General features: G+C 42.9%; 1 protein-coding gene across 1 annotated transcript in view; it reads right to left on the bottom strand.

Moving 5' to 3' along the window:
- Positions 1-24,874, bottom strand: part of SYN3 (synapsin III) — a 494,630-nt gene that overhangs the window by 426,252 nt on the left and 43,504 nt on the right. Inside the window, exon 3 of the mRNA XM_033234030.1 lies at positions 656-747. Within this exon, the coding sequence (XP_033089921.1) occupies positions 656-747 (92 nt within the window). The remainder of the gene's footprint in view (positions 1-655; positions 748-24,874) is intronic.

Raw genomic sequence — 24,874 nt, forward strand, 5'->3', positions numbered from 1 at the left:
GGGGACTTAAGTAGATAGCAATGTATTTATGCACGTGCTTATCTCACCAATGGATTTACACATTCTTGTCATTTCCGGCTTCTGAATAAACCTTTCACTTGCTCTCCAATTCAGCATAAATTACAAACAGATTTTTTTGAACATATTATATATCTAGTGCTTTCAGTTTTGGTCTACTCGGAGAAGATTCTACGAACACTTAGTCTGCCCTATTGCAGGAAGCTGAATTTCATTTATTCTAATAAAGCCTTCCATTCGTACCGCACTTTATAGAGTTAACAGGGTGCTGTCATATATGTGAATTTCTGTAAACTTTAGCAGCCTGTAACTTCAGTGCATATCATCATGCTGCAGATGAGAAGCAGAGGACACAAGAGACTAAATAATATGTCAGAGCAGAGCCTCAAAGCCAGAAATGGAACCCAAGTCTTTTCTCTCTAAGCCCAGGGCTCACTCGGGGACACTACAGGTGCTGCCCCTATGATTTGTGCCGCTGGTCATTACTACTGCAACCACACCTGGGAAGCAGACATTCTGTATAGGAAAGTACATGTAGCATAGGAGTTAGGTCGCAGGCAGTAGACGGAGGGGTGGGCTACATGAGGTTCTACATATGCAATTCTCAGAAGGTTCTGCATATTTTAGTCCTACTTACCTCACCACTTTGGCCCCATTTCTCACGACCTGCATGTCCACCATGCAGCCTCCGGTAACATAGGCTGCTAGGTTCAACTCCGAGAATTCAGCCTGAAGAAGAAAGCAAAGCAAAAAAGGATTCATCAAATACCAATGGTGGTAACAACGGTTAACACATATTGGGTACTTAGAGGTGCCAAATACACCTTTAAAGCTCACCTCAAACTTGGGAAGCTGGTGACATTTTCATCTTTCTTTTTGAAAGATGAGGAAGCTGAGGCTCTAAGAGGCCTGGTGACATGTCCAAGGCAGCACAATTAATACAAGGCCAAACTGGATTGAAGCCCATGTGTCTCTGATTCAAGGACCTATGCTTTTAATCCTTGCTGATTTCTGCCTCTTTGAAGGTGGAAGAAGCAACTCCAGCTCCAAGACTAGAACATGCCAGATGCTGTTCGATGGGACATTTTCTCTAGAATTTTTTACCTTCATGCTGTACAGTAGTATGGCATCATAACTCTGTGATTATTTATCTCTATTAATGGACCCACTCCACCCCCCACCCTGGTCATATGCCCGGTTTTCTTTTCTTGGTAATGGCCCCTTCCTCTTGCTCTATCCATCTGGTTACAGCAGCAGCACCATGATTGTTCACTGACATACTGCCCTTTTGGTCACGGTTGAAGGGGTAAGTATCTGACTCGGGGTGGAAGAATGAGATACTCTTCCCTGAGAGTTTGAAACTGATGAGTGAGTCATGCAGTTTCTTTCTAGGTGGTTGTATCTGTAATGCACAACCCTGGGTGCTATTTAGGACCACGTTTTCTCCCATTTGCACTGGTGAAGCACAGAAAACCAGGGTGGAGAAAGAGAGAGAGAGACAGAGAGAGAGAGGAATATCACAGTCACCAAGAGAGGGCGTGGGGCAAGTGATGGGGAGCCCACTTGATGTTTATGTGCCAGCTACAGACCTACCTTTGGATTTTGTGAGTTCATCTTTTGGGTTGCCCATTGGTTTAAGTGAGCTTTCGTGGATTTCTGTTGCTTACAACCAGAGTCCCATGGAATACATCCTTCTTACCAGATGACATGCTCCCTGGGATTTCTCACTATAATCTCACTAAGACATCTGTCTTAGTCTCCCAAGGTTGCTGTAATAGGTGGCTTAAACAGCATAAATTCATTCTCCACAGTTCTGGAGGCTAGAACTCCTAAATCAAGGTGCTGGTAGGGCTGGTTCCTGCTGAGGGCCGTAAAGGAAGGATGTGTTCCAGACCTCTCTCCTTGGCTTGTAGACAACCATCTGCTCCCTGTGTCTCCTTACACTGTCCTCCTTCTACATTCAAAGTTTCTCTTCTTATAAGGACACTGGTCATATACACTACCCTCACTTTAATGGCCTCACTTTAACTTGATTACCTCTTTAAAGACCCTATTTCCAAATAAGGTCATATTCTACTGTGGGTTAGGATTTCAACATATGAATTTTGGGGGTGACAAGTCAACCTATAATGCTACCGGCTAAAGTGCATAGCACCAAACTGTGCCTTATACACAGTAGATGCCAAAAGCAATTTCTTTGGGTTTAATGGATGAACATAACCACTCACATGTATGAGGCACTCACTATGTGCCAGGTACTGGCCTAAGCATTTTACATATATGAATTCATTTAATCCTTGCATTTGTCCAGATGAGGAAACGGAGGCAGAAAAAGATCAAAAAATGTGTGCAGCATCATATAGTAGGTAGCAGAGCTGGTATTCAAACCCAGGCAGTGTGGCTCCGGGGCCTGTGTTTTGTTACGGTTGTTGTTGTTTTCAGATGGAGTTTTATTCTTTCCCCCATGCTGGAGTGCAATGGCTCGATCTTGGCTCACTGCAACCTCTGCCTTCCAGTTTCAAGCAATTCTCCTGCCTCACTCCCGAGTAGCTGGGATTACAGGTACCCACCACCATGCCCAGCTAATTTTTTTTTTAGTAGTAGAAAGGGGGTTTCACCATGTTGGCCAGGCTGGTCTCAAACTCCTGACCTTGTGATCCTCCCGCCTCAGCCTCCCAAAGTGCTGGGATTACAGGTGTGAGCCACCATGCCCAGCCAGGCCTGTGCTTTTAACTGCCACATTCCATGGCCTCCACTGTTCAGCCAAAGGAGGCATTAGGTGGATTATAACTGGGAATTTTAGGGACCTAAAGACAACCCATTTAAAGAAAAAAACAAGTTTACATAGAAGGGAAATATCATTTCATGGCAACTTAACTGTATCTCCTTGGAGTCATCTAACAGGAATTATGACCAAAGACCCAGCCATCTCCCCAGACAGCATTAGAGCAAACTGGGAGTACTTACACCTTTTGCTGTAATTAATAACCTCATTATGTTGCAGCAAGGCGAAAAGAAAAGATCACTGTGAATGAGTCCATGTTAGTAAATAGTGGTAATGACCTAGTTATTAAGTCTAATGCCTTAAACATTCAGTCTCATCATGTTCAAGATTCTTAGTTGGCAAGGTCACAAAGAAGAATTAAGAAGAAAAGTTGTTGCTTACGTGCGCAGATAAAAAGACATTATAAGAAAGTTATAAAACAGGATACCTGGTCATCAAATATATGCAGAGAGGGAGTGAAACAGAATCTTGGAAGATAGAATCTCTGACTCAAAAGTGGCGAGGACCCAAGGGCTGTCTTGCTGCCCAAATGGAAAGAGAGATACCTGGAGAGAAGTCACACTCAGGCTTGGATGTACAAGTTAGAGGTTCAGCTTGTTCAGATGTGGGTGTCTAGAGTTATTTCTCAGTTGTGGTTTATGAATAATTACAGGAGATAACTGCCTGGGCTGCAAGGTAGCCAGCTTCTGTGGGATCAAGCGGAGAGCTGGCCTAGCAAAGTAAAAGGGCACGCTTCTGTTATTTAACTGTCTAAAACCTTCAACACCTTGGAAATGAACACAGACGTGTCCAAACCACCTTCCTTCAAGACAGCTTGATAGCCTCCCTGGTAGAGTACGAAAGAGCAGCCATTTGGAAGACTCTCAGAGCTCTCATAAAAACAGTAGTGAAATGAATTGTATTCCTCAAAAAGCTATGTCCAAGTCCTAACCTCTGATACCTGTGAATGTGACCTCTTTGGGAACTAGGGTCTTTTCAGATGTAATCCAGTTAAGGATATCTGATGAAATCATCTTAGATTGGTGGGAGTTTAGGGGGAGGCACACTAAATCCACTAGCAAGTCCTTGGAAGAGAAGAGATGAGGAAAAGACAGAAAGATACAGGAAAGAAGACCATGGGAAGATGGCAGCAGAGATAGAGTGATGCTGCCACAAGCCAAGAAATGCCGAGAGTCACTAGAAGCTGGAGGAGCCAAGGAAGGATTCTCCCCTTGAGCCTTCAGGGGGTGTGCGGCTCTGCTGAAACCTCAATTTGGGAATTCTGGCCTCCAGAACTGAAGAAAATACATTTCTGTTGTTGTAAGCCACTAAGTTTATGGTAATTGTTAGAACAGCCCTAGGAGCCTAGGAAATTAAAATAATAACTTTGGGAATTGAATACAATTTCAGTATCATATTCAAAGTCACCAGGGCTCGAAGAAGGTCAATGTGGCCAGGTGAAGCTCCTTTATTCACTTCACCAAAAACATGCACATAGAAATCTGCACCCAGATTCATTCTCTCTCTCTCTCTCACACACACACACACAAACAAAATAACACATTCGTTATTCACCTATATTGCAAAAAACGCTATTATCAGAATTACTTAAATTTTCTGCAAGATCTAACCTTTTCACCACAAATTCTTTTGACTTCTACGGTTTTTGGTATGATTATCTTTTTTGTTTGTTTGTTTGTTTTTGTTTGTTTGTTTTTTTGAGATGGAGTTTTGCTCTTGTTGCCCAGGCTGGAGTGCAACAGTGTGATCTTGGCTCACTGCAACCTCTGCCTCCCGGGTTCAAGCAATTCTCCTGCCTCAGCCTCCCAAGCAGCTGAGATCACAGGCACCCGCCACTGCACCCAGCTAATTTTTGTATTTTTAGTAGAGACAGGGTTTCACCATGTTGATCAGGCTGGTCTCAAACTCCTGATCTCAGGGTGATCCACCCACCTTGGCCTCTCAAAGTGCTGGAATTACAGGCGTGAGCCACTGTGCCCAGCCGGTGTGATATCGTTTTAATACTACACATTAGGCACTGTGGTATGGACAAATGAGTACTCTTGAGAGACTATATTCATATGTAAGCTGTTCAATATACTAGCTGACGAGTTTAGTCAAGTTACTGATTTAAATATCAATTTTGATACCTTTAAAATGGAGATAATGATATCAATAATATCTATCTTTAAATGTTTTTGTGATAATTCAAGACAATGTATATGAAACATCCAGCACAGGGCTGAGAGTCAGTAAACAGCTGCCATTATTATTTTCAAATATTCCATTGTCTTAGTAAGCTTAAACTGAAAGCATCCAAACTGGTGGACCCAGAAAAAGAACAACTCCTTCACGTACTTATAACATATACATTTAAAAAATATATTGAGGTGTGAAATGTAAAGACTTCTGCATATGGCAACAATGAAGTACCAGAGACTACATATACACTCCCATCTTAAACAACAAGAAAGCCAGACAAACTATATTATGTATCAGTTTTCAGGAACTAGACAACAGGCATTTCAGGACTAGGATTCCTGTAAAAAGGAAGCGAACAAAATTATCCCTATGTTTATCCTAGCTTACTGCCTAGAGGCAGTTTCCAGGCAGCAGAACAGCATGGGAGAATGCAGAGTTCATCAGTTTCACTGAGTTGAGGATACAAAGATTGAAGTTCAGGGTAGCCATGGTGGCTAAAATTTGCAGGAGAGTATAGGAAAAATGGATCTGCACAGAAAAAATAAAACAAACAAAAAACCTCACAAACTCCAGGGAGATCTATGTCTTTCGCTGAGTACTAATTTGAACATACATGAAAGGAAAGCAATCAAGGCCAAGAAAAAGCCATCAGGAAACAATCTCCAGAATCCACAAAGCTGGGAATAACCCATGTGCTCACCAGCTAGAGGGTAAAGACCTTGTCAAATGGATAGGTTACTCAAAATTTCATAGTGGGACTGAATTATCTCTGGCCAACAGCATGCTCTGGGTCTAGGATGACCAGCTTGTCCTGGTTTGCCTTGGGCTTTCCCAGCTTTAAAACCAAAAATCCCATTTCTCAGAAACCCTTCAATCCCAGTTTTACAGTGAAAGTCCCATGTCTTGGAAAACTCCTTAATCCCAGGCAAACTAGAATAATTGATCACTCCATGTAGATCTGTCCCAAGAAAAGTTTAAAAGCAAGTCTTGAATGGATCAAGTTTATTACAAATAACTTAACTGCATCTCAGAACAAACTAAACCACTGTTTCAAGGAATCTAACAAAATCCAGCACCCAACACATCAAATTCACAATGTAAAAGTAGTGACATTCAATCATAAATTACCAGGAGTGCAAAGAAGCAGAAGAATATGACCCAAAACAAGGAGAAATGAACCAACAGAAACAGATGCAGAAATGGAGAGATGATGGGAAGAGCAGAACTGGAAGTTAAAACAACTATTACAAAGCGGTTCTCAAGAATGTAGATGGAAACAACATAATGGGAAAGAAAGAAACATTTTAAAAATTAAAAATGAAACTTGTAGAGATAAAAATTATAATATCTGAAATAGAAAATGCACTGCTAGGATTAACAACAGATTAGACACTTGTATCGGTCTGTTCTACACTGCTATCAACTACCTGAGGCTAGGTAGTTTATAAAGAAAAGAGATTTAATCACCTCACAGTTGTGCAGGCTGCACAGACTTCTGCTTGTGGGGAAGTGTCAAGAAACTTACAATCATGGTGGAAGGCAAAGGGGGAAGCAAGCACCATCCTCATATGGCAGAGGAGCAGGAGAGAGAGAGAGAGCAAAGGGGGACGTGCTACACACTTTTAATCAACCAGATTTTGTGAGAACTCTATTATGAGGACAGCAAGGGGGATGGTGCTAAATCATCAGAAACCAACCCCATGATCCAGTCACTTTTTGCCAGGACCCAGCTCCAACAGTGGGGATTACAATTCAACATGAGATTTAGGTGGGGCATAGAGCCAAACCATAACACACTGCTGAAAAAAAAGTTCAAGTGAACTTGAAGAGAAAACCAAAAAAAAAATCCAAAATGAAGCACAGAGACAAAAATACAAAAAAAAAAAAAAAAAAAAGCAAAGAAAGAAAGAAAAAGAGAGCAGAACCTCAGTGAGTTATGGGATAATATTAAACAGTCTAATATCTGAGTAATTAAAGTCTCAGTAAGAGAAGAGGCAGGGCCAGAAAATTTTTTTTAAATGGCCAAAATTTTTCTACATTTAATGAAAACTTGATCTAACAAGTTCAATGAATCATAAGCAGAAAAAAACAAAGCAAATAAACAGCAGGGCATATAATAACTTATTAAAAACCAGTGATGAAGAGAAAATCTTCAAAGCAGCCAAAGGGGAGAAAATACATTTTACATAAAGAGAAACAAAGATAAGAAGGATACACAGCTTCTTGTGAGAAAATAGAAAACCAGAAGATAGTAGTAAATCTTCCTTAAAGAACTAAAAGAAAAAGAAAACCAACCAAAAAACAACTGTCAGTATAGAATATTATACCCAGTAAAATTATCTTTTAAAAGTGAAAGCATAGGCCAGGCACAGGGGCTCATGCTTGTAATAATCCCAGCACTTTGGGAGGCCAAGGTGGGTAGATCACCTGAGGTCAGGAGTTCAAGACCAGCCTGGCCAACATGGCAAAACCTAGTCTCTATTAAAAAATACAAAAAATCAGCAAGGTGTGGTGGCATGTGCCCGTAATCCCAGCCACTTAGGAGGCTGAGGCACAAGAATCACTTGAACATGGGAAGCGGAGGTTGCAGTGAGCAGAGATTTCACCACTGTACTTTGGCCTGGACAACAGGGCGAGACTTTGTCTCAAAAAAAAAAAAAAAAAAAAAAGTGAAGGCACAATAAAGACTTTTCCAGACAAAGAAAAGTTGAATTTATTATAAGTCTGAAATATGTTAAAAGAAGCTCTTCAGATAGAAGGACAATGATACCAGATGGAAATTTGTACCAACACAAAATAAAGAGTTCTAGATATGGTAAATATGTGGATAAATATAACACATTTATTTTTCAGTTTAAAAATCTTCTATAAAAGATTATTAACAGTTTAAAGTAAAACATTGCAGGCATCGTGGGAGTTTATAACCTGTAGAAGTAAAATGAACAATAACAAGGACACAAAGAAAGGGAATGAGAAATGGAAATATACTGCTGAAAGGTTCTCACACTATATGTGAAGTGGAATAACACTATTTGAAGGTAGATGTTGATGAGCTAAAGATGTGTATTTTAAAACACAGAACAGTGCCTTGAAAAGAAAACATAGATAACATAAATACAGTAAAGTACACAAATTTTAAGTTTTAGCTTGACGAATTTTAACTTATTCATGCTGTGTAATCAATCCTCACATCAAGATATAGATCATTTCTAGAACGCCTGAATCCTCCCGCATCCTTATTCTAGCTGATCTCACCCCTACACCATGATGTTACCATTTTAATGTCTTCTATCTCCACAGATTAGTTTTACATGCTCGTGAACTTGCTAAAAAGAAATCTCACAGTATATGCACTTTGGTATTTGCCTTCTTTCATATCTGTGATGCTGTTGTGGTTAGCAGTAGTCATTCTTTTATTATTTCTGTGTAGTATTTCATTGTCTGAATATTCAATAATGTGTTTATCCATTCTGCCAATGATAGATACTTCATTTCTATTCATTGACTACTAAGAAAAGAGCTGCTATGCACCTTCTTATACATCTCTTTTGGTGGACATATACATTCATTTTCTTTGGGTATATACCTAGAAGTGGAATTGCTGGGTCAGAGGATAGGCATACAGGATTTAGAAGATACAGATGGAGAATTTTCCAAAGCGGTTTTGCCAATTTACATACCCATTAGCAATATGAGAATTATAGTTGCCCTATGTCTTTTTCAACACTTAGTATTATCAATGTTTTTAGTTTTAGCCGTTTTTCAGGTGGGTGTGTAGTAATAGTACATTGTGGTTTCAGTTTGCATTTCTCTGATGATTAATGATGCTGACCACCTTTTCATGTGCTAATTAACAATTTAGGTAACTTCATTTGGTGAAGTGCCTATTCAAGTTTTTGTTCATATTTGTATTCTTGTTTGCATTTATCTTATTAATTTGTAAAGGTATCTTAAAATATATTCAAGATAGGAGCTGTTTTCTGGATATATTCATTTAGAAATTTCTTCTTCCATTCTGTGGCTTGTCTCTTAACTTTCTTATTTTTTTAATGAAGAATATATTTATACACACATATATGTATATATGAAGTACAATTTGATTTATTTTTACAGTTAGTATATTTATTGTCTTTAGCTTTAAAAATGTTTGCCCACCCCAAGGTCATGAAGGCACTCTCTCTGTTTCCTGCTAGAAGCTTCTCTGTTGAATATTTCACATTTAGGTCTGTAATCCATCTAGAATTTTTAAATATATACTATGTGAAGTAGGACTCAAGGCTCAATTTTTTTTTGTATGGCTATTCATATACTTTGGTACCATTTATTGAAAGGAGCACTCTTTCTCAATAGAACTGCATCGGTGCCTTTGCCAACCACCAAGTCACTTCACAGGTGGCAGTCCATTTCTAAATCCTCTATTTTATTCTATTTATCGATTTGTCTATCCTGTTTCAAGTTGTCACACTTAATGTAGCTTTACAGTGAGTCTTGACATCAGATAGTATAATATTCTAAGACAGAAGTGACTCAAACAAGCCCCAGAGATGACAGGAGCAAAGGCAAGGTAGGATGACCACCCACTCTGTCCCCTTAACCTCTTGATCAGAAAAATAGTCTTCTTATTCGCTCACTGCAAAACACACATAGACACTGGTCAATCAGATGACCTCAAAGGCTCTGTCCTGAATAAACTGACTGGATGTTTCCCCAGTAATATGATTGACTAGACAGAATGTGTTCTATTCTTTACTTTGCAACCAATCCACCACTGCAGCCAGACCTCGCAAAGACCTCCTGAAGGAAATCCCCGCTTCTCTTAAAGGTTAAAAAAAGGTTTTATTAATTTAAAAAAAAAACAACAATTCTTAACAGCTTGTTAGTATGGTCTGCTGGTTGAGAGGGTAATAAATGGAGGAGAAAGCACATCTATTCTTTTAGATCACCACCTATACTGAGGACTGGCATTTATGGCATCTCACTATTGACATGTTCACACGCCTCTACAGGTTTCTCTTTGCTTTATAATGAACGTTTGCATCTCAGCACAGTTTTAAACATCCTTTAACATTTTAACTTCTTTTCCACATTGTTGAAAGGTTGAGCCCACTCTCTCATTTGCATTATTTTTTGCACATTTGTTGCTAGCCAGTGCATTTTTTAAAATTTCTTTTCCTTATTTTTAACAGAAAAAAAGACCCCATACCACAATATATTGCTTTAGAAAATGAAGATGGCTGCATGTAATTCTGATTGTTTTGGGGGGGGGGGGAATAGCCATGTTATACATCATTAAGGACAAATGGTTTCAGTTCTTTGGTCTCTAGAAGAGGGCTATATATAGGCACAGACAGAGCTCTTGGTATTTTGCTACTCTTGTTAAACTAGTTGTGAGAGGTTTTCAACACTGATCTCAATGATAACTGAACATACCAGACTATCTGAGCTTTTCTGTTTGTGTATAACTCTTTAAACATGTACTTGGAAGAATGAATAAATAGTGGAAAAGGCATTGGCCTTGAAGTCTGGAGATCAGAGATCTAAATCTTGAATTTGACACTGACCTGGTGTATGGCCTTAGGCAAACCCCTCACTTTCTCTCTACTCTTAACTCTCTTCATCTTTAAATTAAAGAGCTATAATTAATTGAGTCAATGATGTCCCTGGTCTATTTAATTGTTATATGTCTGTCTTTTTCTCAACCAATATCCCCTGTCATCAAAGAAATCACCTATTATCATAGCATACTTTATAAGAAAGAAATGCCAGCCAAGTAGGAATACTTTTTATAAGAAAGCTGTTCATTGTTTTATACCCAGCTCCTGGCACATAGTAGGTATTCAAAAATACTTATCACCAAAAGTTTTTATATTTTACGGATGAATGCATACCCTCACACATTAAGTAACTTGCCTTCTGAAACCGCATTGCCGGGGCCTCCAGACTGTGACAGCAAGGAGGATGTTTTCAGGCCGAGAGCAGGGGAAAGGCTCTACCTAAGTTTCCAGGAACAAAAGCACAGGTGAGAACACAGGGCTGTGGGGCCAAAGGAATGGTGAGGTGTCATTTGTAGCTGGGACATGGAGTATCTGGAAGTACACAATAGAAGGCAAAGGTTGCTGAGAGACCCGTTCATGAAGATTTTGAGTGTCCTGTGAAGGAATGTGAGTATCATTCTACAGCATATTAGTCTTCTATTGCTGCCACAAAAATTATCACAAATTTAATGCCTTCAAACAACACAAACTTATTATCTCACTGCTATGTAGGTCAGAAGTCTAGGTTAGCTTGGTCGGTTTCTCTGTTCTATGTTGCACATGGCCCAAATCAAGGTGTTGGCCAGCTGGGCTCTCATTGCAAGGCCCTGGGAGGAAGCCGCTTCCAGATTCCTCCAGGTTACAGGCAGAAGTCAGTTATCTGCAATTATAGGATTGAGGTCTTCGTTTCCTGGGAGAGACTCCCAGCTGCTTAGGGCTGTACGTTTTCCTTATGACGCTGTACTCCCATCTTCAAACTAGTAATGGCACACTGAGTCCTTTTCACTTTTCAAATTTTTACTGACTTATTGTCTGCCACATCTCCATCTCCAGTATGAGAAAGTTCTCTGCTTTAAAGGACTTGTGCGGTTTGACAGGATCTAGTTGGATACTGCAGAATCCTCTCCTGTCTTAAGGTCCCTAACTATAATCACATCTGCTAAGTTCCTTTTGAGTAACATTTTCACGGGTTCCAGGGACAGGGCAGAGACACTATAGGCGGCTACTAGGAAACACTAGGGGTTGCAGAGGAGGGGAGTAACTCAATTCCTAACAACAAATATTATGCAGCACGTTCGAAGTTCCGGGTTCCGTTATAGGTGCTAGATATAATTGGAATCATCCATTAAGAAAATCTCTTCGACATTCTCCTAGGTCAGAAGGAGATACAGGTTGAGTATTCCTTATCTGAAATGCTTGGGACCAAAAGTGTTTTGCATTTCGGATTTTTTTTTTCAGATTTTGAAATATTTGCAGTATATATACTTACCAGTTGAGCATCTCTAATCCCAAAATCCAAAATCTGAAATGCTCCAGTGAGTATTTCCTTTGAGCATCATATCACTAAAAATGTTGGATTTTGGCCAGGCACAGTGGCTTACACTGACTTAATCCCAGTATTTTGGGAGGCCAAGGTGGGAGAAGCACTTGAAGCCAGGAGTTAAGACCAACTTGGGCAACAAGGAAAGACCCTTATATCTTTAAAAAAAAAAATTAGCCAGGGATGGTGGCATGCACCTGTAGACTCAGTTACTGGAGCGGGGGCTCAGGCAGGAGGATGCTTGAGCTTTGAGTTCAAGGCTGCAATGAGCTAGAACTGCACCACTGCACTCCAGCCTGGGAGACAGACTGAGACTCTATGTCAAAAAAATAAATAAATAAATAAAGTTTTGGATTTTGCAGCATTCTGGATTTTGGATTTTTGGACTTGGGATGCTTAACCTATAAGCACCTGTTTGTAATTAAACTCGTGTCCAGTTTCAGGAACACACACACACACCGACGCACACACATGCATGCGTGCCTGCACACAGGAATAGAGGTGGAATGCATTCAATTTCCTGTAGGGTCTTTGGCTGCATTTTCGCCGGCACTGACACCTGACAACTATGTAATGCCAAGCAGATAATATTACTGAAAGCATAGGGTATTCATGTCTAGTTACTAATAATTGCATTTGCGATGATAATCATGTTGATGACAGCATGGAAAATGGTGATTGTAATCAGCATCATAATACTAAGTTGAAGCATGTTATTAGGCCAACAGGTCAATAAGAAAGAACCGGAAATTGAGACGTGGAAGTGGATGACTGACTGGAATGTATACAAGAAACCAAGAATGTGTGGGAATGTGAAGGTAGCAGCTATCAGCTTTGACCTTGAAGCCTGACTGAGGGAGGATTTTGACACAAAGAGATGCTGTCCAGAGTTCCTGAGAAAGGCAAGATGCTGGCAGATAGATTTGTCTGGAATCCCAGGGTGACTGATAAGATACTGGGAATTCCTGTCAGTTGGTGAAGAAGTATCTGGCCCAGACTGTACCCTTAAACTCAACGCTTAGGCGTGTTCCCCTGCCCATGGCCTTGGGCACTCGCATATTCTGCAGGAGAAACAGAGAGAGAAAAAGAGACAGAGAAGAGACAGAGACAGACAGACACGAAGTTCACAGGAAAAAGTCAGTACTCTCAGCATTCTCCTAATGCCAGAACAACTTCAGACCCTGTGCTCTATTCCATAAGCTTTCTTACTGCATCTCATAGAGAGAAGCAGTTAGTCTACTGGGCAGGACATCACAATGCCACATTTGCTAGTAGGCAGGGTCATGGCCAGGGGTGATCCTGGCCTCCACATTCTGCCTCTCTGTAGCTACGTGTCTGTTGATTTGGGTGGTCATTGTGTTAACTTCCTCTTTCCTGCTTGGTAAGTCCTGAAAGATGTTATCTTTAAGCATTCATATTTCTCTCTGCAACTCTGTCTTCCAACTTATCAGTTGGCAGCTGTAAACTCTGATTCCCGGGAGCTTCTTCTGATTCCCAGGAGGCCCGGATGTCCTGCTATTTTTTTCATAGTTGTCATTGTGAGGCCATGTGACTATTGAGTGAGAACAGCCACATATCTAGTTAGTAACATCCACAGATGAGGTTTGGCTTCAAGGGAGGGTAAGAGGCTGCACTACTTAGTTCTAAAGCCTAAACTGAGGGATTCAGCTCAGATTTAGCAGAGAACCTGGAACTAGGGGTAGCGAATCTAGGGCAGCTAATGCTGGACTGTAATTTCAACAGTGATTTGCTGTTCCTCCTTTGGTTGTCAGCCACTTTAGGAACCTGGAATGAGGGGTGTAGCGGGGGTGGTGCTGGTGATTATCAAGGATTAGGGCATTCCTGAGCCCTCTGACAAATTATCATCAAAATTCTACCCTAATTCCTAGCAGATTGATATGTTTACTCTTGGGAATGAAACTGTATCATTAAATTCCTTTAAAAAACATCAGCAGTCTGCATGTATTACGATCCTCCTCACTTCCTAAATTCTTTCGTAGCCAAAGACACTCATTCAAAAAGGATAAACAATAGCAGTGATAATAAAAAGGAAACCCAAACCCTACATGACTTACAAGGTCCCACATGATTTACTCCGATGCCTCCCACCATCCCCCCAGTTCCGACTCGCTCAGCCATTGCCACACTGTCAAACAATCAAGCAAGCTCCAGCCTCCTGTCCCCATCACCAAAGGGCTTCCTTGAGCCGGCAGCATGGACGCCTTCCTCAGGCCATTCACAGTCCTTCTCAGTGGTGCCCCAAGCCGCACCCTCCCTGCAAAGCACCCTGCTGGGCTCCACAGTCAATTTCTTTGCTTATTCTTCCCCAAAGCACTCATCCCTATGTGACATAAAGATTTACGTCCACCTCAATTAACTCTTCAATGGTCTACCTCTCTCACTTGAGTAGAAGCTCTGTGGGGCAGAGATTTTGTCTGCTTCGTTTACCACTCTATCTCAGCACCTAAAACAGTGCCTGGTATACAGCAGCCAGTGCTCCGTCTATACCACTCAATGAACCAATGCCCATTTTGCAGATGTCAAAGATAAGACTTAAGGAAGCACAGAGACTGTGCCCCAAGTTCCACTCTGGTAATTATGTCAGCTGGGATGCATACCCAGGCCAATGTGCTTCGCAAGTGTGATTTTCTGGTGAGCAGGAGGTGACATCAAATGCATGCCAGTTATTTGAGGTGAGTCCCGTTGGAGTGCGCAGAGTTGGGTCAGCTCAGGCTCGGCTTGTGGCCTACAGTCGCCCTTGCCTTTCACCTTCCCGGTCTTGTGCACACCAGTTTGCAGCATCTGTCAGCGAAGCCCATGGGCCCCCGCCCCTCCTCCACTCGGCCTCTTCTGACTGCTCCACTGATGGCAGACACTTGGCAGGTGGCCCGAGGCCTGTAGTCAGCAAGAACTGCTTCCTGTCCACTTCCCGGCACAGGCTGTATTTTTAGCTTGCTGGGCTTGCAGGGGGCAGTCAGTGACTTCCTTGGCTGGCATCTCAGGGCTGAGCTCTTTCCCACCAGTTCAGACTCACCTTGCAGACAAAAAAGGCTTTGAGAGTCTGCCCACTCACCTAGCAGCCCATTCCAGATGAGGAAATCTTGCTCAGTAGAAGCACCCGGCATCTCAGTGAAGGCCTGGCCCCCCAGAAAAATCATAGCATGCCTGTGTGTGGTGTGTGTGAATATTGAGTGTGTGTGCGCACATGCATGTGAATAATGTGTGTGTGTGTGGACAGGCAGGGTGGGGAGGGATAAACACATTAAAAATGTACAAGTAAATATAAAAACACAGAAAAAATAAAATAATAAAAACCTTCATTCCTAAATGTTCATGTATTCGAATACATGAACTGTATGCTAACTGCTGGAGTATGTGTGCAGAATTCAAGGAACAGCAAGAAAGTTGGTGTGGCTGGAACAGGGCTAGTAAGGGGGTGAGGAAAGAAGATGAGATCTGAGAGGGGATGATGGACCAGCAAGGGTTTAGGACTTCAATCTGCACGAGATGGGAAGATGTTGGCATCTTTACCATCCTTATCACCAACATCATCACCTCCACTACTGTCAATGAAGATAATGATGGAGATGATTCTCCTCCTCATCCCCCTCCTCTTTCTTCATCAACATCATCACACTTGGCAATATAAGACGTCAGGGAGTCAAGTTTGGGAAAAATCACCAGTTAGATGTATTGTTCTGATTTTTAAGGAATTTCTTAACTGCAAAGTTTTGCTTCCAAAAGCCTAGATGTACATTTGTTAGAGATCGAGGTGGGGTTCTGGTGACTGGAAGCCAGAGGACCAGGTATGCTCTAATTCTGTCCTGATAGTCGCCCCTTCCTGCTCGGCATTCCCGAGAGAGTTGTACCCCCTGCCCCCCAAAAAAACAACCGCACCTGAAAATCAAAGTAAAACACCACTGCCCTTTGCCCAACGCCGGGGGAGACTTCAAGGTTGGGGAGAGCCTTTAATAATGTCCCTAGGATAGGAAAGATGTTCATTGAAGGGGAGAAAGAAGGGTCTTTAAGGGGAACAGGATGGTGAGACCACCACAGCTTCATCTCTCCCCACCTCCAGAGCTTTTAGAAGGTCAGGAGACCTAGAAACAAATTTTGCTAACTGCAATGAATTTTTGCTACCTGCAGTGGATAGGGCAAATGTTCAGAGATTTTAAGACCACAGCTCAGCTACAAAGAAAAGAACAGTGGTTAATGTTTCCTTGACATTTACGTCTCATTGCTGCGAGCTGGGCTCCACATGCTTAGACACCATTCTGCCGAATGCTCAGCAAAGTGTGTGAAAAGTCCCCTCACAGCCCTCTGGCTCTCCTGATGGATGGGTTCTGGGTGCTTTAAGATGGAGATGTGGAAGCACAGTCCATCGCTGGGGGCTAACACTCAGTAGTTCCACAGATGAGTGAGAAACCACAAGAGGAAAGCAGTCCTGGGAAGAGAGGCTGTTTGGGGTGAGAAGACGCTGCTGAAGCTGGGCACTGTGGACTCTAATTCTGCAGACCATAGTGAGGGGACATATTGAAGGAGCTGAAGCGGGGCTGGTACGATTATATTTCTGTAAATGTTTTTTTTTTTTCCAAATGGAAAATTCAAAGTTATAATGTGATGAGAGGAACATCTTGTTCATCAAAGCTCTAAGAAATTCAAATGCCTTTTCCGTTTCTTTTTTTTTATTTTAAAGGTCCAAAATCTTTCTCAGGATTGTAGGAAGGAAAAAAGGCACTCAGACTTCCTTTTCTATTCTCATTGCTACCCATAGCGCAGACCTCGCCTTCTTGTTTTAGAACTGCTGTCTCCCTGTATCTCATTTACCCTCCATTTGATCCAATCTGCACATTCAGGGGACAGCCCTGCACCCCCAGGTGAGGACCTAGCACTTCCTACTACTGGGACCTCCAGGAATACGGCCACCTTTGAACTCCAAATGCAGAGACCCTGCTGTTCCTATCGCAGCTCCAGCTGAGCACCAGATACTTTGAAAGGCCAGCAGGTTCAGCACTCAGGATACTAAATGCTGCGAAGAAAAATGAGACACATAAAGTGATAGAGAGTGACGGAGAAGTGTGCATGGAAGTGCCATTTCAGATGGGGGATGAGGGGTAAGCATTTCTGAGGAGGTGACATTTGGGCAAAGGCACCTGAATACAGTGAGGGCATGAGCCATGAGGACGCCTGGGGGACCAAGGGGCCGGGTAAAGGCCTTGATGGAGGATGCGCTCACTTGATATTTAAGGTTTTTATTTTTTTCATTGTGGTAAATTATATACAACATAAAATTTACCATTTTAATCCTTTTTTAAGTGTATTTTTAGTGGCATTAAGTACATTCAGTGTTGTGCAACCACCACCGCTAACCATCTCCAGAACATTTTCATTACCACTTGTGATGGTTAATACTGAGTGTCAACTTGATGGGACTGAAGGATGCAAAGTATTGATCCTGAGTGTGTCTGTGAGGGTGTTGCCAAAGGAGATTAACATTTGAGTCACTGGGCTGGGGAAGACAGACCCACCCTTAATCTGGGTGGGCACCATCTAATCAGCTGCCAGTGAATATAAAGCAGGCAGAAAAACGTGAAAGACTAGACTGGCCTAGCCTCTCAGCCTAGATCTTTTTCTCCATGCTGGATGCTTCCTGCCCTCTAACATTTGACTCCGAGTTCTTCAGCTTTGGGACTCAGACTGGCTTCCTTGCTCTTCAGATTGCAGATGGCCTATTGCGTGAACTTGTGATTGTGTGAGTTAATACTACTTAATAAACTCATATATATATACACACACACACACATATATCTCCTATTAGTTCTGTCCCTCTAGAGAACCCTAATACACACACACACACACACACACACACACACACACAAATGTTATACAGAACTCCCCGTCCCCTCCCCAGCCCCTACTAACTTTTTTTTTTTGGGGGGGGACAGAGTCTTGCTCTGTCACCCAGGCTGGAGTGCAGTGGCATGATCTCAGCTCAACGCAACCTCCACCTCCCAGGTTCAAGTGATTCTCCTGCCTTAGCCTCCCAAGTACCCGGGATTAAAAGTGCCTACCACCACACTCAACTAATTTTTGTATTTTTAGTAGAGACAGAGTTTCATCATGTTGGTCAACCTGGTCTCGAACTCTGGCCTCAAATAATCCATGTCCCTTGGCCTCCCAAAGTGCTGGGATTACAGGTGTGAGCCACCTCACCTGGCCACCCCTACTAACTTCTAGCCTACTGTGTCTCAATAGATTTGACTACTCTAGGTACTTCAGACTACTGGAATCACACAATATTTGTCCTTTTGTGTCTGGCTTCTATCACGTAATATCATGTTTTCAAGGCTCATCTATGTTGTAGCATATGCCAGAATTCCTTTTTGGGGGCTGAATAATTGGACATACCACATTTTATACACCCATTCACCTGCTGATGGACATCTGGGTTGTTTCCACCATTTGGCTATTATGAACCATGCTGTTGTGAACACAGGTGTGCAAATATCTATTCAAGTCCCTGCTTTCAATTCTTCTGGGCAAATTCCCAGAAGTAGAATTGCTGGATTATACAGTAATTCTACGTTTAATTTTTGGAGGAACTGCCATACCATTCTCCACAGTGGCTGCTTCATTCTACATTCCCACGTCAGTGCACAAAGGTTCCAATCTCTCCACCTTCTCACCAACACTTGTTATTTTCCGTTGTCTGATTTTAAGGAAAAGCAAGACAGCCCGTGTGGATGGATCAGAGTAAGCCAGGAAAATAGGGTCAGGAACAAAGTCAGGGCAGGCTAATCAGGAAGGGCCCTTAGGTAGTGGGAAGGACTCTGGCTATGGCTTGGAGTGAGACTGGCACCTCTGGAGAGATGTTTTTCTACCCACAGAGGGGCATAAGCTGATTTACAATAAGGAAGTTAAGCCCAATGCTTCTAACTCCAGAAGCACGAGGGCTCCAAGACTAGCACAATCCTCTTTTCTCCCAAGCTGCCCAAGGGTTAAGTAAACGCAAACACGGGTAAATTCAGTGAAAGGAGATATTTCCTTCCCCTGGCTGACACACCTGATGCAGGAAGCAGACTCGGGCTCTCTGGGAATGAGAGGCCTGGCCGGACTTGTGCTTCCACGAGAAAACGAACATCGCTGGGATGCGGGATGGCTTAGCACTTCTCATGTGAGTTTCTGAGAGCTACTGAACAGCCTAAGGCCCCATCTGTTTTCAATCTTGTTAAAAGGGCCTCATGTGCTGGCGCCTATTTAAAATAATGCACACACGGAGTTTTTAAAATGAAGAAGAAAAAGCCCCGTGCTCTCCCCGCCGGCACAGCTTATGTGTTTATTTTGGAGAAAGCTTTGGAGCAAGACACAGCTAATTTCTCTTCCCGAGGTTGATTTGCAAATCCCCATAGGCTTTTGCTCCAAGCATTTAAGGCAGCTTAGTATGAAGCGGTCACCCTTTCAAAAGCCTGCTGTGAAACAGCTCCAAGTTAGGCTGGGCTCAGGAAAGGAGGGAGCCCCAGCACCGCTTTGCTTCTTGCAAATGGGTTGTTTCCCTCACCCCTTTTCCCTCAATAGAGACTCATGTTTCTAAAGGCTGAATTCCTCTTCTTCTCAGACGCTCGTTTTCTTCCTAAGGGGCTATCAACCCAGCATAACCCAGATAGAACTTTGAGTTAACCTGAACCTAATCTCCAAAATGGGGACTGCAAGGGACAGTGTCAGGGAAAAGAACCCACCTGTGGCCAATGCATTCTGCATCAAGAAGCAAAGGCAAGGACGTCTCTCTGTCCACATTCTGAGGAGCACACAGGCCCTCTGCACTTTTGAGACAACAACATGCTCAACTCACAATGACATTCACATGTCCAGTGTCCACAAATAGCTGTAATGGATCATTTCCAACCCTGTAGGCTCAGAGGAAACACCTCGTAAACGTAGCATCACTTCCACAACCTCATCAACAGCAGCTCCACACATCTTAGGGACTTCATAAATGATTCCCCCTAGACCCAGAGCAAGGGAAGTGCAAACAGGATATAAGCAAAACAGGACAAGTGTGTCCGGAGTGGCCTCCCACTGATTACTCATGTCGCTTTCTGCATCTTCACACTTGAGTGATAGCAAAGCCCAAGGGTGGTGATGCCAATAGTTATCCGAGCCAGTACATTAGTAGGAGAAGTAGTGTTTGGAGTATTTGGAGAGGTAGATACAAAAATGGTGATACTAGTAGTCATAGCACTAGATATAGTAGCTGTATGAATATTATTCGTAGTTCCAGTGACAATATAATAATTATAATATTACATACTATATTTATATTAGAATTAAAATCTATCATAGTTTATTTATTTTTTCATTTTATTTTTTTAGCACTTACTATGTGCCAGGCACTGGTCTAAGGGCTTTGCATGTAGTAATGAATCCTGACAGTAACCTGGTGAGATAGGCCTTATTATCCCCACTTTAGAAAGGGGCACTGAGGCATGATGAGATTAGTATGTTTTATGAGAACACATAGCAGAGAGGTGACAGACCAAGCATGCAAACACGAGTCTGAATCCAGGGCCCCTGCTTTTGACTGTTTCACTAGGCTCCTCCCAATATGCGGCAGAGTCCGAGGCAAAGGGAGCAGCAGGACAATAGAACCCCAGTGAGGGAATTACTTCTCGGAGGGGCACGGTTGCTCACCCCTGTAATCCCAGCACTTTGAGAGGCTGAGGTGGGTGGATCACTTGAGGTCAGGAGTTCAAAACTAGCCTGGCTAACATGGTGAAACCCTGTCTCTACTAAAAATACAAAAAATAGTAGGGTGTTGATATGGGTTGGCTGTGTCGCCACCCAACTCTCATCTAGAATTGCACTCCCATAATTCCCAGTGGGAGATAATTGAATCATGGGGGCAGTTTCCCCCACACTATTCTCATGGTAGTAAGTCTCATGAGAGCTTATTGTTTTATCAGGTGTTTCCGCTTTTACATCTTCCACATTCTGTCTTTGCTGGCTGCCATCCATATAAGATGGCACTTGCTCCTGCTTGCTTTCCATCATGATTGTGAGGCCTCCCCAGCTATGTGGAACTGTAAGTCCAGTTAAACTTCTTTCTTTTGTAAATTGCCCAATCTCGGGTATGTCTTTATCAGCAGTGTGAAAATGGACTAATACAGGTGTGGTGGTGCACACCTGTAATCTCAGCTACTTGGGAGGCTGAGGCAAGAGAATCACTTGAACTCAGGAGACAGAGGTTGCAGTGAGCCAAGATCATGCCACTGTACTCCAAACCCTGGGTGACAGAGTGAGACACTGTCTCAGAAAAAAAAAAAAAAGAAAGAATTACTTCTCAAGAGGCAGCCTAAGGGGAGGCCTCAGACACTTTTTTTTTTTTTTCCTTCAGACTCTGTTGATCAGACCGGAGTGCAATGATGTGATCACGGATCACTGCTGGCTCGGCCTGCTTTGGCTCAAGCAATCCTCCCACCTCAGCCTCCCCAGTAGCTGGGACTACAGGCGTGTGCCACGGTGCCTGGCTAAATTTTTAAATTTTTTGTAAAGACAGGATCTCACTATGTTGTTGCCCAAGCTGGTCCTGAACTCCTGGGCTCAAGTGATCCTTCTGCCTCAGTCTTCCAAAGTGCTGAGATTACAGGCGTGAGCCACCATGCCTGACTTCAGATACATTTTTTTGAGGCTTGAAGGGTTCAGGACCTTCCAGCTATGCATCAAACAGAGCAGTAATTTTAATTTTTTAATCTGCTTAAATATTGGGTTTTATATAAAATTTAATTGGAAACAAAAGCATTCTATTTTGAAAAACTGTTAGAAAGCAGCAGTGTGCTGAGGCTTTGGAGTTAGACAGGTATCATAACTATGTCTTTCATTGTCTGCATTCTGATGCTTTGACCCCTGGGCCTTGCTGGCCCTGGAGGGACTGCCCTTCCTAGGTTAGCCAAGTCTTGGAGATACCAAAGAGCTTGCCTGGAGCACGCCCTCTGAATGCAAACCAACAAATGCAGGCTCAACCTCCTCTATCTATGGGGCTCTCACACTGCAGGGTACTGCCCACCTGCCCTGATCACCCCAGGGACAGGCACAGACAACCAGGGACAGCCTCTACTCTCCAAGCCCGGCTGAAATAATTCAAACTCACCAATCCTAAACCTGTTTCCTCTGCCTTGCTCACTCCTCCCCACAAATCCACAATAAAAGCTCTTGCCCACATCTCCCCATCGTTCCCTCTGTCTATGAACAACCTGAGTGCTCCCCTGTGCCCCCGCCTGCATGTGGCATGGGGTGCTGTGCCTCCTCCTTCTAGGGGACTATTAGTGTAAGAGTTCCTTCCTTCACGACAGTCATGCATCTGACTGCGCGCCTTGCATGCTTAACTAAAACAAATCCTGGGTATGTGTAAGACAACAGGCTCTGACCAGCTTCCCCCATGTCCCTCAGGACTTTTGACAGGTGTCAGGCCTCTGCTGGGTTGCCGGGTACAAAGCCTGGGACACACTGACCGGTGTGGATCATGTCACAAACAGTGCTGAGTATGGGGTCAGATGGACCTGGGTTTCCATTGCATTTCTAGAACTTCCTAGCTCTGGGATCTTGGGGAAATCACAGGCCCTTCTGCCTCAGTGGCTCTACCTGTAAAAATAGGGCATAACGTCCTGACCCTGTCGCTATCCTGAGGCTGCTAACAGGAACTGCAGGAGAGAGTGAAGGTGAAGTTTCTTCAGAGTGAAGCCCACACCACCGTAAACTGTCTTTAGGGTACCCAAGGGCTTCTTGCACAAAGGTGTGTTTTTGGGTTGTTCAGTCTAGAAGAAGGTTTCTCAACCTTGGCACTAGTGACATTTTGAGCTAGATAATTCTTTGTTGTGGGAGGCTGTTTTGTGTATTGTAGGCTGTTTAGCAGCATCCCTGGCCTCTACCCACAGGTGTCAGGAGATCTCCCCTGTTGTGACAACCAAAAATGTCTCCAGGCATTGCCAAATGTCTCCTGTTGGGGGGAGTGGGGCAAAAATCACCCCTGGTTGTTAGCTACTAATACAGAAGAGGAGACAGGTTAGGCTAAGCATATCTCCCTCTTTCTAGCATCTCTCTCTCTCTCTTCTTCCAAGGATGCCCAACAGTTCTCAACCCCACCTACCTCTGTGGTACACTAGGGTTGTAAGGAGTATGGTTGGAAAATAGTTGTTTTAGTGGACACTCTAGGCTAGAAAAAGTAGAGTTGTGTTGTCAGTGGGTTTTGGTTTCACACCCATCACAAATTTACCAACTGAGCTCATCTCATGATCCAACCACCTTATCCATAATTTACCATCCTGTTTAAGTAGCCTGGTAGCAATCCCACAGAATGTGAGAACTGCAAGTTCTTTTCAGGTCATCCAGTGGGTTTGGTCTTGCTGCCAGCTCTGGCTGCTGTGCAGAGAAAGATAATGAGGCTGCCCCTCAGCTGGGCTGGAAGGCATTGCCTTCATTGAGCAGCAGAGGGCCGGGGGTTGCACATGCTCTGTATATTTCCCAGTTCCTCCTTTTACAAACGAGTCAACTTACATCCAAAGTTCCCTTAGTGTTAACTAAAACAGACCAAATTCTCAACGTGTGCTGGACATAGTAGCGTTGCGGTTACTAGCTGCATTCTGTGAACAGAAAAACATTATCTTGGAACCTTGAACCACTTCCTTGAAGTCCCCCAGGTAACAAGAGGCAAAGCCACGATTCAAGCCCTTGTCCATCTGATCCTGGGCACAGCTCTGTCTATCAAATCAAAGTGTCTCAAAATATGGCTTGTTCCTACTGAGGCAGCAAAAAATGTTCCTCCACACAAATTAAATACTATTGAGAAGTCAGTGAGAAGGAGCCTGTTTACTTTTAGAATCCTTTTTTTGATTTTTTTTTTTTTTTAGACAGAGTCTTGCTCTGTCGCCAAGCTGGAGTGCAGTGGTGCGATCTCAGCTCACTGCAACCTCTGCCTCCTGGGTTCAAGCAATTCTCCTGCCTCAGTCTCCTGAGTAGCTGGGACTACAGGCGCCCGCCACCACACCTGGCTAATTTTTGTATTTTTAATAGAGACGGGGTTTCACCATGTTGGCCAGGATGGTCTCAATCTCTTGACCTTGTGATCCGCCTGCCTTGGCCTTCCAAAGTGCTGGGATTACAGGCGTGAGCCACTATGCCCGGCCTACTTTTAGAATCTTAACGTAATTTCCCATTAAATACACGCAGAGCACAGTTAAGGTTAAGACTGAAAAGAAACCCAAAGCCATGTGGAAGCAGCATGATGGAGAAAGCGGATGATATCCCAGGAATGAGGAGGCGAGTTAGCTGTGGGAGTGAGGAGGACACAGTGTTTTTTTAGAGCATGGGCAGCCTGGGAGTCAGATGGACAAGAGTTCAAATCCTGGCTCTGCCAATTCTAAGCTGCATTGCTGGGCTTCTCGGAACCTTAGTTTCTTTGTCTGTAATAGTAACAGATAACTCACAAGGTCACTGTAAGCAGAAAATTGGGTTATAGAGAGTAAAATCTTGGCAGAGTATCTGGCATCTATCTAGCTAGCTAGCTATCTTACCTACATACTTATCTACCTATCTCTCTCTCCCTTTATATAATATTTATCTATCAATATAGAAAATAATGACTCTTAAGCAATTTCTCTCTATATAAGTATAAATGTATATACACATATACAAATCTATATATATACATTTATACAGAGAGAAGGAGAAATTGCTTAAGATATTATTATTGTCTCTATCACTGATATTATAAAATACTATTTTTTTTTTTTTTTTTGAGACACAGTCTCACTCCATCACCCAGTC

Source organism: Trachypithecus francoisi, unplaced genomic scaffold, assembly GCF_009764315.1.
Source record: "Trachypithecus francoisi isolate TF-2019V2 unplaced genomic scaffold, Tfra_2.0 Lachesis_group14, whole genome shotgun sequence".
Classification (NCBI taxonomy): domain Eukaryota; kingdom Metazoa; phylum Chordata; class Mammalia; order Primates; family Cercopithecidae; genus Trachypithecus; species Trachypithecus francoisi.